Source organism: Pagrus major, chromosome 11 (assembly GCF_040436345.1).
Source record: "Pagrus major chromosome 11, Pma_NU_1.0".
Classification (NCBI taxonomy): Eukaryota; Metazoa; Chordata; class Actinopteri; order Spariformes; family Sparidae; genus Pagrus; species Pagrus major.
This window is the reverse complement of record NC_133225.1, coordinates 22,715,103-22,733,733: the sequence shown is the minus strand read 5'-3', so window position 1 is coordinate 22,733,733 and position 18,631 is coordinate 22,715,103. Positions and strand designations below refer to the sequence as shown.

Sequence of the window (18,631 nt, the reverse complement as noted above, 5' to 3'; positions counted from 1 at the left end):
GGACCCCTGGCTTTGCTTGTTATCACTGTGGTTTTCAACACAATGGTCAGTGTGCTTTTAAGGCCACGGCTAAATGGGCTTGTGCTCCTGTCACTGAGTTACATTTGGTGCCGGGCTTTCACAAACAACCTCACATGCCGGAAAATACAGACATACACACACTCACTCCTCATGCAGATACAAAGGCTGGCTTATACACTGGTATTGAAGCGATTCTTTATCCTCTAATCTAATTACTGACGTAGTGAGGTAGTAATAAGCTATTCAGTCAGGTGAATGAGTTCTTCTTCCTCTAGATGACGTCGGTGCAGTAGCAGTGAGGGTTGAGCCTGGATGTTCCTTCTTAAGCGAAATCAAACTACTTATGGAATAGTGCTCATACCGGTGAGCTGTCATGACTCAATGACACATGTAGAGGAGAATATCACAAATGGCAAGACAATCTGGCACAGTTGCAGCATACATTGAATGGGTAATGCATTCAATATACAGAAGACACAAAATGTAAAAGAGAGAAATCCATACAGACATGATGAGCAAAAGGCAGAGAGGCAATGCTGACTCTAGGTTCACAAGTGGATTTGGATTGAACTAAGAAAGCATCCAACCTGTTGAAGGGTCCTATTGGATAGACAGGAATGTGTGTTGGCTAACCTGCTTTGTGGCGTCACACTTGAGGGCAAAGTTGAATAGTCATTACTTCAATACATTTAATCAAGAACACTGATACTTCAGTATGTCTTCACATTTGTGGCACTGCACTCATATGATATTGCTTACATCATCTATGTTCATTTCTTTCTTCTTTCCGTCCTTCTGTGCAACCTATTTTCCTTATTGATTTCATTTTTTGTCTGAACTTTATTTCTTTTATATTTTCTTTATTGCTTCTTGAGGTCTCAAGGTTTTGATCAAAGTTGGCTGTGCTGTGCAATGAGTTTTAGTGTTGATCATTTTTATTGCCACTGCCACTAGGCTTTGATTCAAGGACAGGTTTGGACTTACTTTTTAGGCAAACTTTACTACTTCAGAGCTTCTAAAATCTGTTAATTTTAGAACTTCTTCAACCATGAGGCAAGCAATTAACAATAAAAAGAACAAAAATAATTCAACGTGACTAATTTCAGATTTTCTCACAAGTTAATCCATGACCAATGTGCATAGTACGAAAATGCAGTTTCCCCCAAAACTGTCAAAAGAAACCATAATCAGATTATTCAGTGTTTAGAGGCTTGCCTGTGACGTGTAAACAATCAGATAGTGCTGTGGGTGGAAAATTGAGTAAGACCACAGGTGACTATAGACAAAAGAAAGAATGCTGCATCAGAGCAAAATTGTATTTTATTTTAATTTAATTTAATTTAATTTAATTTAATTTAATTTAATTTAATTTAATTTAATTTAATTTTAACAGTAATCAGACACAAAAACATACTGATACCGATAATTGGGAAAATACTAAATATAGGCCCCCAATAATCGGCCAGACCGATAATTGGTCTATCCCACGTACAAAGAAGTTAATCAGTTCCATCTTTACCATCATGAAAATGCTGATTAGCCTACATATTTATTTATTTATTTTTATCCTTTATTTAACGAGGTTAGTCCCATTGAGATCACAGATCTCTGGCCAAGAATGTAATGAATCTCAGAACCATGTGTTACACGCTATCCAGCATGTGAAGACAATGAGCAGAGGCATTAATATACAACACATCTCCATAATCAATAACAGGCAAAAGGTAGACTCCACCAATTTCTGTTTTGCACAAAAAGAAAAGCAAGACTTGTTTCTATAGTAAAATCCTAACAGTAGTTTCAGCTTTTTTGTAATATGCTGGATATGTGACTTTAAAGTCAAGAGATCATCGAATAAGAACCCCAGGTTTTTAAAAATGAAATACTAACTCAATTTCAGTTTCTTGAAGACGTTTCACCTCTCATTCAAGAGGCTTCTTCAGTTCTAACTAACTGGAGAGGAGTTGGCTGGCTTTAAAACTCTGTGTGGGTGTGTTCTTACAGAGTCATTAAGGACACGAGTGAGCTCTGAGTTTCAGAGTCGTTAGGGCCACTGCAGCTCCCCTCCAGTTAGTTAGAACTGAAGAAGCCTCTTGGATGAGAGGTGAAATGTCTAAAAGTCTAGAAATCTAGATTTACCACCTCTGGATGACTGAGAACCTTCATCAACACTGACTCAATTTATTGACCATTCCTGGTAAGAATTTTCTCAGACAATGCAGATCTTACTGTTTTTGAAGTGGTAAAGAACATAAGTTATATTTTATCTACATTTAGGACAAGTTGCAGTTGACAAAATTGTTCTTGTACTCTATCAAATGCATGCTGAAGGTATGTAAAAGCCTTTTACACATACACATACACATACAGTATTGGCATCAGCAAATATAATCCAGTGACAAACTGTATAATAAGATGACAAACACAGGGGCCATTGAATCAAAGTATTAATAATTATGAAGTAGTTAGACAATGCTGTGTTGCTGTAAAGGATTAAATCCCTTACTTGCCTAAATAAATTGTGGATAATAATTCCTGGAAAAGTACTTCCTTTAGATTATTGTATCCACCATAGATGTTGTATGATCTACACACACACACACACACATACACATACACACACACACACACGCACACGCACACACGCACGCACATACACACACACACACACACACACACACACACACACACACACACACACGCTGGATTTCATCACTCTCAGAGGGAGTAGGCGTTGAAGGACCGCCCACCACCGATTACGTCACACGTGGCGTGGCAGTCGCTCAGGTTTTTTTTTCGGCTGCGCGCGCGCCGTTCGCCCGTCAGCAGCCGGCCATTCCGTCAGAGCGAGTCCAGACCTGAGCGAGTGTGGACGTGCTTCTCCGACAGAGAGCGAACACCCAGCTACCGCCAGCCCCACAAGCCGTGCATGTAGTCGCGTTGCGTCTTTCTTCTAAGCCGAACCAAACAACTTTGAATTCGCATTAAATATGTCTAATATCGTTTGCTGTCAAACGCCTCAGGTAAGATTTTTTTCTCTTTCGCTGTGCCTTTTTTTTGACGTCTTTGTCAAGTAACGTGTCTCAGGGGAAACCGTTAAATCTGTCATTGGTGACAGTGAATACTAGTGTGTTTTATATTATTTTTTATTTTCCGCTCAGAATGAATAATAATGTGGGCTGTTGTCTTTGCTGTGGGTGGAAACGGCTGGAAGAGCCTCTTGTAACGGGCGCGGACAGCGTCACACAAACCGCCACTTTCACTATGCAGCTAACGTTAGCGTTTACTAACGATGCGGATATTTAAGCTAGCTCGTATTTCCAGCTAACAGAATAGTTGAGCTAGTTCCAGTGTTGGTCCCGGACACAGGCAAATGACCGAATGTGTTCGACATGGTCCGGTTCAATTCACAAGCTAAGCCGGCGTGGCTGTCTCATGGCTCCCCATCCCAGCTAAGCAGCAGGTTGCCTAGTTAGAAGGCTAACATGCTCTAGCTTCCGAGCGTGCCTGAGCTCTTCATCTCTCTGGAGATTGCTAGCTGCTTCACTCCTCCTGGATGTCTAACTCCCTTCCAGGCTAAATTATGTCTATTGTCTGCGTGTTTAATCCATGTAAAAGTCGAGTTAATCAGATTCTTCGGAGGCTCTCGTTCCTGACCCAGTTTCTGGTGGCAGGTTCTATGTCCAGACTAGCTATATGACTTCTGGCTCTTCGCCAAGCATCATGGCCCCGATACATTAGCCTTTCTACTGGAGGAGGAGGCCGGCAGATTAATGACATTGCTTTGCAGCGAATAGACAAACATAAGATAGCTATTGGGTGACCAATCGGAAGACTTGCCCACTTGGGGGGATGGCAGAGTGTTAAACCTAGCATGGGTACACTCTGTCCTCTACTCACCCTCCATATAGTGCCATACTGTGTCAGATTTTATGGGCTGTGACCACTCTCGACATAATATTGACGCGTCACTGTTGCTGTCGACACTGAGCATTATTGGCTGTACTGTATCGATTCTCTAGTAAAAGGAAATTGTCTAGCCGATTCTTAACGTTTCAGATTTCCTAAAGTGCTTCAGTTGCCTTATGTCATTGTAGTATGTGATCTGCTGTGCGTCTAATCCGGTTCTGTAGCCGGCAACCACGTGGAAAATTCCCACAATGGTTGTTAGAATTGGGAATATATATAATTGCTTTAAGGCTTATACAGTAGGTGATTAATAAAACATTCATATTGTCTGAGTGGCCACCCTCAGACATATTCTCATTTTTACTTCCTTGAGTGGTATCGAAATGAGCTCTAGTTTTTGAGTCCGGGGGTTTTCTGATTTCTCAGAACACATTTGAGGGCTTCCTCATTTTTATCAGTTCTGTAGAATCTATTTTAAGTGCTATAGTATCTCAAGTCTGGTACTGCTTTGATCAAATCTATGATTTTTACTATATATATATATATATATATATTTTGTTTTTATAGACACACAACCAATACAATGTTAACTGCCAGCTTATTTTTTTATTGTTACCTCCTTATAGGATTCCTTTGTACAAGATGTGTTTTAAATTTAAGTGGTAATTTTCCACACAGAAAAACTGGGTGAAATATCCTGCAATGCCTCGTTTTCACCACTGGAGGGGTGTCTAACAAGCATTGAATGTTCAGTGTCAGATCTGCACTTTTGTGCCTGACTAATCGGATGGAAAAATGGAGAGAGACAATACATTCAGAGCTACCCTCTGTGACAAAGTTGTGCACAATCTGACTCTTTCTCTTTTGTGCTTTTGTTCTCTGTCCTTTGTTTCCTGGTTTTCAAGCCCATGTAACCACAGCTCACCAAGTCTGCCTGGCTTTTTGGTCCATACACAAATTCCTGTATGCGTGCTGGTCACTAACCTGATCCATAACCAGGAGATTATTATTTTATCACAGCTGTGATTAAGGCAACACCTCTGTATTAAAGAATTGTCTAGCGAACAGAGGGTGTGGCTTGCCTGAGAGAGTGTTGGTTTAAGTGAGCAATGAGAGGGGAGCAAGGCAACGGTGAGTGTGGTGGACCCAACCATGTGGAGGAGTTGAGCTTTTGAGCCTTCACAAGGAGTCTTCTGCCAGATGTTGTATAACGACTCAAAACTAGGTCAGTGTTCCCTCCATCCACACGCAGAAAGTGTGAATTATAATTTTCAATGCCAGCCTTGCTGTAAATGCTGCTTTGTGCAATACAGAAAGACTATATTCTAGCATGTTCCACGGTGCTCGTGCTTTCCCCATAAAATCTCTGGCACATTTCCCAGCAGTCTTGGTAGTTTTACACATTTGCCTTTCACACATATTTCCCAAACCCCAAATTGAATTGGACCACAGCATGTCTGTATGTTCAGTGTGGTTTAACTTTCATGCTGAACATTATTAGCTTGTTTTGAGTTAAAACCCTCTCAAACAAAACTCGACTGATGCAGTGACTGTTTTCGAGTGGTGCAAGGTACTTTTTCAGAGCAAAGCAATTAATTTTTTATAGTTCCTTCATTCCTTCTTCAGACTGTTGTATCCATCATCCTCTACTTGTACATTTTTTATACTCTTATTTTTCGTTTGCATCATGCTCTGTAAGTGTTGCCGGGAGGGGGGCGGGGGGCAGTTGAGTAAGAGGCTAAGTAATCCGATCTCAACATAATTCCTCCTTTTTGTCCTTCTAATACTTGACTTACAATTATTAAATTCACACTCTGCAGTGTTGTTTTGAGTTTAGTAGGTCAGTGGAATTGAGTATTTGGTTGTTTTGTTGCTCCGGCTAAGTACACGCTTGAATTTGTGCCGTGTGGGTGTTTAAAACATTGGATCGATGGCATTTTCAGATGACTGTATACAAGACATTATATTGCATATTGTTAAATCGGGAAGAGTAACATGGTGGCACCTAAATGACATTGTGATTTACTTGTTCAACCAGCTGTTTGGCACTTTGACACGCATGTTATTACTTTTATTAAAGGAATTATTTACCTAAAAGGCATAGCTCAAGGCAGTCTTAATTTAACAGAAAATAACTTTCATGAATTCAGAGTGCACTGACGTCATACTGCACAAAACAAATTTTACAGCTGAAAAAAAATGTCTCAGTGCCCTTCACACATGGCCTTGGGTTTGCAAGAATGTGCTTGTATACCTTTCCCCCAAACCATCTGACTGCGGAGAAGACTGCTATTATTTCAGCAGTGTACAAAGGGCAGTTTGTCTGCTCTGATGTCAGCCTGGCTGTGTTTTACATTGTCTGTTTCATTCTAGCAGATAACGCTCTCGCCTGAAGTCTAACTGTGGATTGTGCGTAGTGTAACCAGACCTGAAACTATTACAGATAAGTTTCGTTGAAGGCTACTCTTAATATCAAGTCTTGGATTTATACTTTGACTGTGTACCTGACAAGGAGTTACCTGTTACAAGGCTTCATCATTCACTAGTGCTAATGTTGTGACTTCTCCACACAAACTAGAGGTTTTTACTTACAAAAATTCTTGCACAATGATTCACATGCTGCTCCTGAAATATGCTGCTGGCAGCAGCTAGAGTCACAGGAACATTATATGCGCAGCAGTTGAGTAAATCACAGCTTTTTCTAATGAGTTAGATCGCATGTGAATTGGATACGAACACTCGCACAAAGCTGGGCTACCCAGGAAAGCCTTGTCACATGGAGTGTGGATACAATTTCAGAATATGGGGCAGCTGCTGTCGTCTGTCTTGTCCTCTCTCCCCATATGGGATGGTGATAAAACTGTCTGAATTGCAGTGTCATTTATTACTGAGCTTCAGACTGCAGCTGGCTTTGTGGTAAGGTGGTTGGGCATTAAAATACTACGTCAATTGTGTTGATTTTTGTCATGAAAATCTCATTGGTACATGTGAGATTTGTATGTTTTTTTTGTTTGTTTTTTTGCTCCGTTTGTGCTGCCTGAGGCTTTACGGCTAGTGAATTTCAAACACTTACCGAGCAGAATAAAATATCTTGAGACAGAAAGATATGGGATATGATATCCATTGGATGCGGCATGCAAGTGTGGGCCAGGGTTACATGGTATTTGGAATACCTATGCTAGCCAACCAGCATACATAGTGTGGTCACACAGATTCGCTGAGAAACATGACCCATCACTGTATCTCACCAACTGTGACTGGCTGTGGAAACACTGTCACAAGTTGTTCCCACCTGCGTTTTCCTTATAGGTCAGTGCTTCAATGGAAGGTTCCCTATAGGGAGGAGCCAGCCAAAGGGGCTTGTCACATAAGTTAGAGTTGGAGTGGCCTTGCTTCAGAGAGAGGAGACAGAGCTGAAGGCAAGAGATGGATTATACAGTCTTGTTTGGACTGGTGGAACTTAGCAGCATGTGTGGTGATTTGAAGTGAGAGATGGAGGGTGTTTATAAGAGAGTATCCAAGGCATGAGCTTAACTACAGAATATTGGGATAAAATGCTGAATTCCAGTTTTCTTCCAGAATTCGATGAGGAAAACCTAATCAGATGAAGCGACCGATGTGCCCTGAATCAGATTGTCTACTCTTGAATTTTGTATACATGTGGGGAATATGGGAACATTGTGAGCGCTCCTGCAGGTTTGGAAAATGGCTTGTGAAAAGGATACTGAGAGAGTGGAAGAGAAAGAGGGAGGGCAGTGTACTCAACTGCCACCTCATGCGCAAGGTTGCCTTGACTTACCACGTGGAGCTGACTCGTGCTAGCATTGCATGGCTGCCAAGAACAGGCAGCATCAATTTGAAAATGAGCTGTTGACTTTAATTCATTTTATACATATAACAAAACTCATGTCCTTTGTTTTTCCCTTTTCTTTCTCTTCCAGGTTATAATGTATGACCAACAGAGAATAAGTACAAGTCTATAGCCAACGGGATCCCGAGGACTTGATTACAGTCGCTTCAAGCCTGATAGTTTGTCCGTGCGGCTGCTCCCCCTCTCCCTTCTGCTCACGCCTGTTTAGTCAACTGGCATTTCTTCTAACATCTTCCCATCCCTCTCCTTGGTTGAAGCAAGACTTGGGCTTCGCTGTGATCTCGGTCTGCTTTGCCTATTGCCTACCTTTGGTTCCTGTTCTACTCTCAGCAGTGGTACTACCCTGGATTTAAATTCTTCTTATTAGGTAAGGCCATGACTAATACACAGGACAGATTATAAAGTACAATGCACATTACAGGCACCTAATCCTAATCCTCTCTCTGGTCATCAATTAATAAAGCCAGCCAGCTATTACAATGTTGGACAGAGTGTAGAAGACAAGCATGCAGAGTATTATTAATTTATTGAACAAAAATTAATTTTTTGCTTTTCCTCTGCAGGCATACCACCAAAATTACCAAGATGATTCCAAACGGTTACTTGATCTTTGAGGATGAGAGTTTCCTGGATTCCACCGTGGCCAAAATGAATGCTCTGAGAAAGAGTGGTCAGTTCTGCGATGTTAGACTGCAGGTATGATTAATGCAAATACGCATGCTCTCACACATAGGTCATTGCACTTGCACACTTCTCTTTTTTAACTTTTTTGCACTATAGGGGATAAAATGACAAACACTCTTGTTGAAGATACCAACAGTTTGAAATGCACAAGATGTCAAAACAGTTCACTAGGTCCAAACTTTTAGAGAAAAGATTTGAGTATTTACTTCAGTGTTTCCTGTTATGATTCCGTTGTTCTCATATCTCAAGTGTGAGAACATGTTCCCACCATTTGTATAATAGAGACCTCCAAGAGACTTGAGCTGCCGATCAGGAATCGAGGCACTAGGCAATCTATTTTATTATAACTATCGATCTTGTTGCTATCTTATTATAAATATTCTCTCAATCAATATCTGGGATTTATTTCTTTCGTTTCCTTTTAATGTTGACACACAAAAATTATATTTTTTGTTGCAGTTCACAACACAGGTGTACGTTTTGTATAGGTTTCCTTTAAACAAACTTATGCACATTCTAATTGTTGTCTTCTTTCTCTTTATTTGTTTAGGTGTGTGGCCATGAGCTGATGGCACACCGTGCTGTTCTGGCTTGCTGCAGTCCCTACCTGTTTGAGATCTTTAACAGTGACAATGAGCCTCATGGAGTCTCGCATGTCACCTTTGAGGACTTGGACCCAGAGGCTGTAGAGATCTTGCTCAACTATGCCTATACTGCCCAGTTAGTAGTGCCTTTGACCTTTTGCCTCTGATCTTATCACAGTAAAATTCTCAGCTTTTAAATGATTGACAACCACTTTTTTTGTCGTGTGTGTGTGTGTGTGTGTGTGTAACACAGGCTAAAGGCAGACAAGGAATTGGTCAAGGAAGTTTACTCTGCAGCCAAAAGGTTCAAGATGGAGCGAGTCAAACAGGTATGTGTTACTCATCTGCTTTCTGATCACACTTTATTCCCTAATGCTGCAATTGTGGCCACACATGAATTTCACAGGTTTCAAATAACTTGACTTTTTATCAACTTAAACATATCCTGCTTACTTCACAGATTTGTGGTGACTACCTGCTGTCTAAAATGGATTCCCAGAACGCCATCTCTTTTCGTAACTTTGCTAGCTCTATGGGAGATGCTAGAGTTTTGGCCAAGGTGGACGCCTTCATCCAGGACCATTTACTGGAAGTTTCTGAACAGGAGGACTTTCTCAAACTTCCCCGTCTCAAGGTACAGCATTAAGCTGGATTTAGCTTTGTATTTTTACCTTTGTTACTTTGACATGGGATTAACAATACTTAGAGTATGAAGGTGTGCCTTTTAAAGAGTTTCCTACTGCTAAATCTGGCTGAGAATGTATTAAGGGCAGGGGACTTAGAACGTATGCAATAGTAAGGCCTAGCATAGGTGGGTGTCTTTGTTCAAATTAGGACGGCACGTGTAACTTTATAAGGTAACTCTGTTTGAGGTTGTGCAGGTCAGATAAATAAAAGGAAGTCACAGTTGGCTGGAATGCTAACATGCATGCTGGTCTCCATTATGCTTTGCTGATTTGGGACATTAGATTTTATACATTAACTGGGTGTATTGCTTAAATAATTAGCTGATTGTTCAGAAATTAAATCGGTAACCTTTTTAATGTGACAATGAAATATGTTATCTATTAAATACAAAACTTGCTTTTTAAATTTAATACCTTGAGGCTTCTGAGTGATTAAGTGAGTGAACCACAAACTTGACCTGTATTGATCATTATGAGAAATATTGATCACTGACAGCAATCTGGCCCATTAGCTAATTGCTGCTGTCCTACTTGAGGCACAATAACGAGCAACAAAGGTTGTTTAAGAATTTGCTGAAAGATGAGACATAAATGTAGAAAAGCAATATGAACCTATAAATTGTTTGTTGGGACACATAAAATACATTTTACCCAGTGATTAATCCAAACATGGAAACTTTGCACCAGGGGCTACTGGTTTATAGGCGGCGTGTGTGGTTCCAGAGAAACTTGATATGATCCTAAAGTGAATCCTGTCACTCTGGCAAAAAAAAGCAGTTATACAGGCAATGAATCATATAATTACCAGGTAAATTAATTATCAGTCAGTAAGATCAAGTTTTCCAGTGTGAGATAAATGACATGGTATTAATTTCTTCAGTTAAGCAGTCACTTTATTCCTACTGTGTGTAAATCTCACTCCCGTTTCATTCTCCTTTGTGTGTTTACAGTTAGAAGTAATGCTAGAAGACAACCTGACCCTGCCCAGCAATGGCAAGCTCTACTCAAAGGTGCTCAACTGGGTGCAGCGCAGCCTTTGGGAGAATGGAGACCAACTAGAACGACTTATGGAGGAGGTCAGTACCGTGGTGTGCAGTCTCAACTCTCAGGCTGACCTTCCCCCTCCCTCTGACCCCTCCTGTTTTTGACATTAAGAAGTCATTAAGGGGGCTGAAATAGAAATGGCATGCCACTGTCATGCTGCTCTGTCAGGATTGTTGTTTTCTTTATCCTCTGATTTGTTGAGGTTTTTGCAGTAAGAAACTCTGTACCCCTGAACCATACTACAAATTAGAGGTGAGCCAAAAAGAGCTGCTGTTTGCTCTTGTTTTGTTTTCACTGTTCTCTTTTGGGTATGTGGTTGGTTTACATGCAACCCAATCTGAGTATTACAGTCCTCTTCTCCACTGAAACACAAAAACACAGGTTCTCAAAGGCCTGACCCTTGATTCTACTGTCTCAGTGCCACTTTACTATCTGAACAGGTGCGTGTTTGTTGCTCCAGCACTAACAGGCAATCCTCCCCGTTGATTTATCTCTCCTGTAGGTTTATTAGCAGCAGCAGGAGACCAGACTGAGGAGCCAGGACTGAGCCACCAGGGTAATGAGTCAGAGAAAATAGAGGGAGGAGAGGAGCACTACTGCCTCTCAGCAGCCTCTCTTTGCAGCCAAGCAACACTGTGCTCCCATCTGTCCATGCCACATATACAGATGCATCCCATTTCTGCATTTATTAGAACACATTGCTCACAAACCTTTAGTAATAAATACATCTAATTGAATGCCCCTTTACTGCACATAACATTCTCATACAGGCCTATATATCCACCACCACAGTCAAGAAACCACTAGGCATTGGACGGAAAACAGATGCACATAAGCACGGTGACTTGCTCGGTATAAATATTATTTCACTGGACTTTAAAATTAATTTATAACCCTCCAGGTGAAATGGATGGTGAAATGAATGGTTTTGCTTTATTTTCCTCTTGGATTTAATCTATTATTGGGTAATGATTACAGTTAGCTTGGTACAGCACTACTTCCCGAAGTCATCTGGATTTGACAGCCTGTTATGGCCACCATCACAATGACCAACTCTTCAGTTAGAGGATCCATTTTAAAGCCACAGAGGTGGAAAGAGGAAAGCTTCCTCTTCGTTCTTCACTGAAGATCTTTCCAGATGCAGCCTCTCATTCTTCACCAGCTCCCTCTTTTTTTTAGATGCAAATTAAGAAGAGCCATGCTCAGATACCTTCTTGAGCTCAAACACTAAACCCACTCTATGCAGTGGCAGCATCGTGTGTGTGTCTTTTTTTTAAAGGGAGCTTTCCTTGCAAGCGATTGAAGAGCCGGGCCTTCATCCCTTCCCCCATCTTCCTCTTCACAGCACTGCTCCCCTCCTCCTCCCTCCCCCCTCCCTCTCAGTGTGTTGCCATGGAGACAGCCACATGGGTATGTTGTTCCTGTTTGTCTTTCAGGTGCAAACGCTGTACTACTCACCTGACCATAAGCTGGTGGATGGAGGGCTGCTGATTGAGGCGCACAATGAGGTGTTTGGTGGCGAGGAGGACCACCTTCAGTTTGTGCAGGTACTCAACAGCTTGTGCCGGCTTCACTGTAATGAAGTCTCTACCACATTTTGCTTGGCAGCGTGTAGCTTTATTGTACAGCGTGTGCCTGGCCATGCATAAAAATACTACACAGCCTGCGCCTGGCTAGAAGTAGAAATGGCTCATTAAATACCAAAATTTAGCCAGAATGTAAAAACGGATGCCAATAGATCGGCAAGAACTGAGCTATGACGCCTGCCTGGCTATGCTGTTGAGCATATATTAAAACTATATTTAGATTTTTAAGCTAATCTCAACCTGCTGAGTGTGGGCAGTGATAGTAGTCTCAGCTTTTTACCCTATCTTTGGGTTGTGGCTCAACTGTGTGCCGTTAGATCTGATTGCAGCGTGGTTTGAGACTGTAGTTTGCAGTGCTGTGCTTTTGGCTTCAGATGGCGTGAGATGTCATTGTGTCACACCTACATTAGACCAGTCGGATCACAGTGTAGTTTGGGGAATGATTAGCTGGTGTTGGCCACTGGTGGGCCTGTGGTGCAAGCTTGGCTTCTGTAGCTGCGATGTGCTCTTGCAGAAGAAACCCGTTCGGGAGAGCACCCAGAGACAGATGAGCTGCAGCTCCTCAGGAAGCCTGTCGCCCTCCAACCAAGCAGCAAATGCCCCGAAACAGACCGCCAGGAGAGAGTGGAAGTACATTGCCTCTGAGAAGACCACAAGTAAGTGTGTATATGAGCTACATGTGTTTTTTTTTTTTTTGGTTTTTTTACAGTACAATCAGAAATACTTTTTTCTTTAGTCTCATGATCTTTCTTGAAAGGAGATGGCATCAGAGACTTCTGATTTTAATCTGAAAACATTTTTCCCTCAAGTGTTTCTAACAATCTTCAATCTTACCCCTAGACAACACCTACCTGTGTCTGGCTGTGCTGGACAGTGTGTTGTGTGTGATCTTCTTGCACGGTCGCAGCAGCCCTCAGACCTCCCCCTCTGCCACCCCCTGCCTGATGAAGAGCCTCAGCTTCGAGGCCCAGCCTGAGGAGCTGGAGGAGCAACCGCTCTCACCCATGCATTATGCTCGCTGTGGCCTGGGCACCGCTGCTCTAAACGGCAGACTCATCGCAGCAGGTTAGAAAATAAGAGTAACCAGTGTTAAAGGAACAGTTCACCCAAAAATCATTAATTTCAGTCATGATCTGCTCACCCCCATGTGGATAGAAAGTCAGGTTTTGTAGTCTACAAACATATTGAAACTTCACAACAAAACTGCATTGCAGCATTCTCTTAAACAACTGAAGTAGATGGAGACTTGTTTAAATCATTTAAAACATAAAATTGCTCTATACAGCTCATTTGGCATAATCTAACTCTGCTGACCATAGATATATAATCTGAGCATCAGTGTCTTCAATACTTTTTGCTTAACATGATGATGTAAAGGAAAAAGTAGGACCCCAGAGCTCCTCTGTAACCTTGATGAATCTTTATTTTCCTGCAGGAGGCTACAACAGAGAGGAGTGTCTGAGGACTGTAGAGTGTTACGACCCCAAAGAGGACCGCTGGACCTTCATCGCTCCTATGCGGACTCCAAGGGCTCGTTTCCAGATGGCTGTTCTCATGGTACAGTTTATTATTCGTCTTTATCTCTGATTTATTGACTCTACAATAAAGTGACATTTTGAATCATATCCAGTGTTTGAACAGGTTTCACTTGTCTTGTGCAAATACTTCCACACTTAACCCATTCTCTGTCCAAATAGTTGGGTTTCTCAATTCTGTTCAGTAGGTTTGAAGAACATATCACCAAGTGTGTCAGGCTGATGAATCATCATCATCATCTAATGACTTGTCCATTTACATCTCTTGCAGGGTCAGCTGTACGTGATTGGAGGTTCAAATGGACATTCTGATGAGCTGAGCTGCGGGGAGAGGTACGATCCACATGCTGATGAATGGGCTCAAGTGCCAGAACTGAGGACAAACCGCTGCAATGCAGGTCAGTCCCTCCTGCTAGGATTTATTAACTGATTATTTAATTTCCAGGAAAACATTTCAATAAAATAGCCTCTCTGTTCAGGCTAGTTTGCTTTCTGTCGTTCATTCCTTTTCTCTCAATCTAAAGGTGTCTGCTCACTGAACGACAAACTCTACGTTGTGGGAGGGTCGGACCCCTGCGGGCAGAAGGGCCTTAAGAACTGTGATGCTTTTGACCCTGTGAACAAAACCTGGTCCAACTGTGCCTCTCTTAACATCAGTACGTGTCCACACAGTCCCACATACACTCAGAATATTTACCTTGATACAGATAACATGATCTAACCTTAAGCTTCTTCAGAGAGCTAACCAGTATGTCTTTCATGTAAACTTTAATTATTCCCTCTGGGAAATTGGATCATTAAAACAGAGAGAACATTATGTTCTAAGAATGAGACCAAATGTAGGATAACATTTTATCAGAGGAGCTCGTGGACTTGATATTTGCCACCCAAGGGGAAATTAGAAAGTCGTATTCATTAAGCAAATTTGTTTTCAGGGAGGCACCAGGCAGCAGTGTGTGAGTTGGATGGCTTCATGTACGTGATTGGAGGGGCGGAGTCGTGGAACTGCCTAAACACTGTGGAACGCTACAACCCTGAGAACAACACCTGGACCCTGGTAGCCCCCATGAATGTGGCTCGCAGGGGGGCCGGCGTTACTGTCCATGAAGGTGAGTCTAAGACCACAAACGAACAATTGCAGTTGCATGAGACTTGGTTCAAGAGCATTGTGTTGATGGAAATGGAAAACTGACTTCAGCAACATGTTGTTAAAATAAGTGCATCAATGAAGTTGAATTTGGGTGAGTCATCATGTTGATACTAACGTCTCTCTCTGTCCAGGCAAACTGTTTGTCGTTGGCGGTTTCGATGGCTCCCACGCGCTCCGCTGTGTGGAGGTGTACGACCCAATGCGCAATGAGTGGAGGATGCTGGGCAGCATGACATCTTCTCGCAGCAACGCGGGTGTCGCCATGCTGGGTGAAACCATCTACGCCGTGGGCGGATTCGACGGCAACGAGTTCCTCAACACGATGGAGGTGTACAACCCTGAGACAGACGAGTGGAACGACTGCACCAAGGCCCCGTCTCCCCTCTCTGACTGAAGAGGGGGGAGACAGGGAGACAGGGGGTTGGGGAGTTTCACAGTGCTTCACCTTTTTCCCAAACTAACAGGCTTAGTGACGTAATCGTGTTTCGTGATGTTCTGTGTGTGTATGAGCGGATGTGGGTGGGGGTGGGGATTGTTGGGATGAGGGGTCTTCAGTGAAGACTGGCTTATAATTGGTGATTGGGGATGGAGGGGTTGTTGCCCAAAGCAACATGACGCCTTTGCATATTGCATACAATGTTTTCCGTGCTGTACATATTTTTATTTCTTCCTCATTTTTTGTCATATGCCAACATTTAATACACATTTAGTGCTTTTCTTTTTCTCAGAGTTGAAGAGTTTGTCACTTTCATTGAGGGTTTTCAGATGAGCTCGCAGTTATTGGTCACTTGGAAGGTGGCAGTATGGAGTGGTGACAATTGACTTTTGAAAGTTCAGTTATTTAAGAATATTTCTGTTGTGGAAATGTAATTTTGCTCACATATTTAAAGGTCAGTGGTTTGAAGCCTTACTCAGAGTGCGAGTTGATAAACACCTGTCATGGCTTTTTGTGTCATTTTAAACAAGCTGGATTGCTTTTTGAATCTTAAATGATGGCCTTTTTTATATTTTTTATACACTGCTGATTTACTGATAAAATAAAAGTAGTAGCAGACAGGTTAAGTCAATGAATCTAACCAGTGCCAGTTTTAGTTAATTTTTCTGTGCACACACACCACACAAACGCACAAACCATGCTTCTGCTAACCAAACTTTTGTTATTGTGATTTAACTAATTGATGTATGTAGAGATGCAGTTTACTGAAGATCCTTTTCTTTTTTCTTTTGTGTTTTAAAGTGTCAGGCATTGGCAGATTCTTCTGGAAGGAATGTTAAAGCGAGAAAATTATCACATTTGTAACATTTCTTAATTAATAAATCATTTAAATCTGTTTTTTGTCTTTAGCCTTCTTCCTAAATGTATATTATTCAGTGATGTTGGGCATAAACTAAAAATACTGTTTAACAGTGAAGAAGTAAGTGTTGAGATGTCTGGTTATGGTCGTTTGAACCGGGTGCTAAATTTAGACTTTTCAGCCACCTCGTCTCCCTCTCGTCCTGCTCTTAACGTTGAGTAATTACTCTCCGCTGGTCACTGCTGTCTAAGCTTTCGATGCCACCATTTTCCTTAGGGACTACCACACTAAGCCAGGTTTTTTTTCTGCTCCTCTAAGTGTCTTTTAGGAGAGATTATACTAAGCTGGTGAACAGACTTCAGCAGGAAGGGAATGGCGGCCATCACTCTGCGAGTGTTGAGTCTGGCTACATCTGCATGACCTCAGACGTCACCAGCTGCCAGTCGATTTATTAAATCCCTACCCTGTGCTCATTCACAAGGTAGCCTGTGATAATCTCTGACACACCTGACAGTCACAGAAAAAAAAGCAGCATATGGGCCACGTGCTACAGGAATGGAGGACTTGGACACTGATGAGTCTGCCTGTCCTCTAGTTTGCCACTTCTGTCACCCTTACACAGTTAATTGGGAACAAGTTTTGCTGGCTTTCTCTTTTTGCTGAAGGCAGAGACTGAATCAAAGAAGTGTTAAATGAATAAAATTAAAGGCATAATGTGTTGTAAAATGTAAATGCAGCTAAGCATGCAGATGATTCACTCATGATGAACAGCCAGCACTTGGAACCAAATTCAGACAGAAGCTTTCTGACAGACAACAATCTAAGAGAAGATAAAACTTGTTCCCCTGCGGAAATGAAGGGAATTTGCACATAAAGAAACTTGGATAAAAGCTGTTTCACATTAGCCAGGCACTTGATAAGTATCTGAAGACAGGCAGAAATGGGTCCCTCTAGGTCAAGGCAAGCTTTAAAATAACAGAGTTCCTTTGGCACAGACTGCTCCAGCATGAAAATGGTTTAAACTGAAAAATTAAGTGTGCATTAAAATTCACCGAGACAGTGCACGGGAGATATGTCTGGAACAAAAAGTCAATGTCTGAGGCGAACAAAATGTTCAATAAGAGCTGGGTCATAGCGTCTGACTATGAAATGATGTAATGAGACAGGAAGTCCTGCTCGTTATCTGTCCCCTCCCCACACCTGTCTCTGCATGACGTCTGATGCTTTAGCCTCTCTGTGTGTCACAGCAGCAGGTGTAATCTCTGTCTGCCGGTGTCACCTGCAGTCTAATCCCCTTAGTCACCATGCATGCACACACATGCCGCCACATGCACCCACACTGACAGCACGCATTACTGTACCGCACAGCTGAGCCTCTCCTTACACAAGGAAGGCAGTTATGCAACATTACTGAGGCTGAAGAAGTTTGGAGGATCAGTGGAGGAAGGAAATGATGTCGATGAGAAAATATGCTTCAAAATATTGAATTTCTTGTTGTAAATATTTAACTTTTTCACATAAAATATAATTTGTTTTTTAAATTATTTACATTTTTACTTAAAAATCAACCAAAAGTACGCAACCTGAAAACATACTGTTCACTGGTTTTCAAACCAGAGTAAATAATGGAGTCCAGTTGTTGTCCCTTATCATTCATGACTGTGCATGACACAACCTCACCGATAGCTTTAGTTTTTCAAGAAAGTATATATATATATATATATATATATATATATATATATATATATATATATATATATATATATATACATATATATATACATATATATATATATATACATATATATATACATATATATATATATATACATATATATATACATATATATATATATATATATATATATATATATATATATATATATATATATAATTATGCTTTTTTTTATTATCTATATTATAAAATAGATATTCAGACTACCCACTTTGACAATCCTGGCTTTCAAAAAATCATATAAAAAAAACAAGAAGCTCAAAGGATAGTCTGTGGGATGTCCAACCAAACTTTCTACAAGGTTTTAGTGCCTTGTTTTATTCTCCTTGCCTCATTTGCAGTAAGTGGTGGGAAGTCTAAAACATGGTTTGTGATGGTTTTATGAGATAAAACAGAAATTTTGGAATCAATATTAACAAGTTTTTAAAAGCCAAAACAACTGTTTTATTAGACTCTCTTTAAAGAAAAAGTTCTACATTTTAGGAAACACGCCTATTCACATTCTTGCTGAAAGTTAGATGAGAGGACTGA

At 41.2% G+C, this 18,631-nt stretch overlaps 1 protein-coding gene across 1 annotated transcript; it reads left to right on the top strand.

Moving 5' to 3' along the window:
* The first annotated feature begins 2,838 nt into the window (after positions 1 to 2,838).
* On the top strand, positions 2,839 to 16,401 carry ivns1abpa (influenza virus NS1A binding protein a). Its single transcript, XM_073475873.1, has 15 exons — positions 2,839 to 3,044; positions 7,872 to 8,168; positions 8,365 to 8,497; positions 9,036 to 9,205; positions 9,323 to 9,398; positions 9,530 to 9,703; positions 10,706 to 10,831; positions 12,236 to 12,346; positions 12,900 to 13,041; positions 13,226 to 13,450; positions 13,821 to 13,942; positions 14,192 to 14,318; positions 14,445 to 14,576; positions 14,856 to 15,029; positions 15,202 to 16,401. Exons 3-15 carry the CDS (start codon positions 8,387 to 8,389, stop codon positions 15,462 to 15,464), a joined length of 1,953 nt encoding a protein of 650 aa, XP_073331974.1. The 5' UTR covers positions 2,839 to 3,044; positions 7,872 to 8,168; positions 8,365 to 8,386; the 3' UTR covers positions 15,465 to 16,401.
* Positions 16,402 to 18,631: the final 2,230 nt, after the last annotated feature.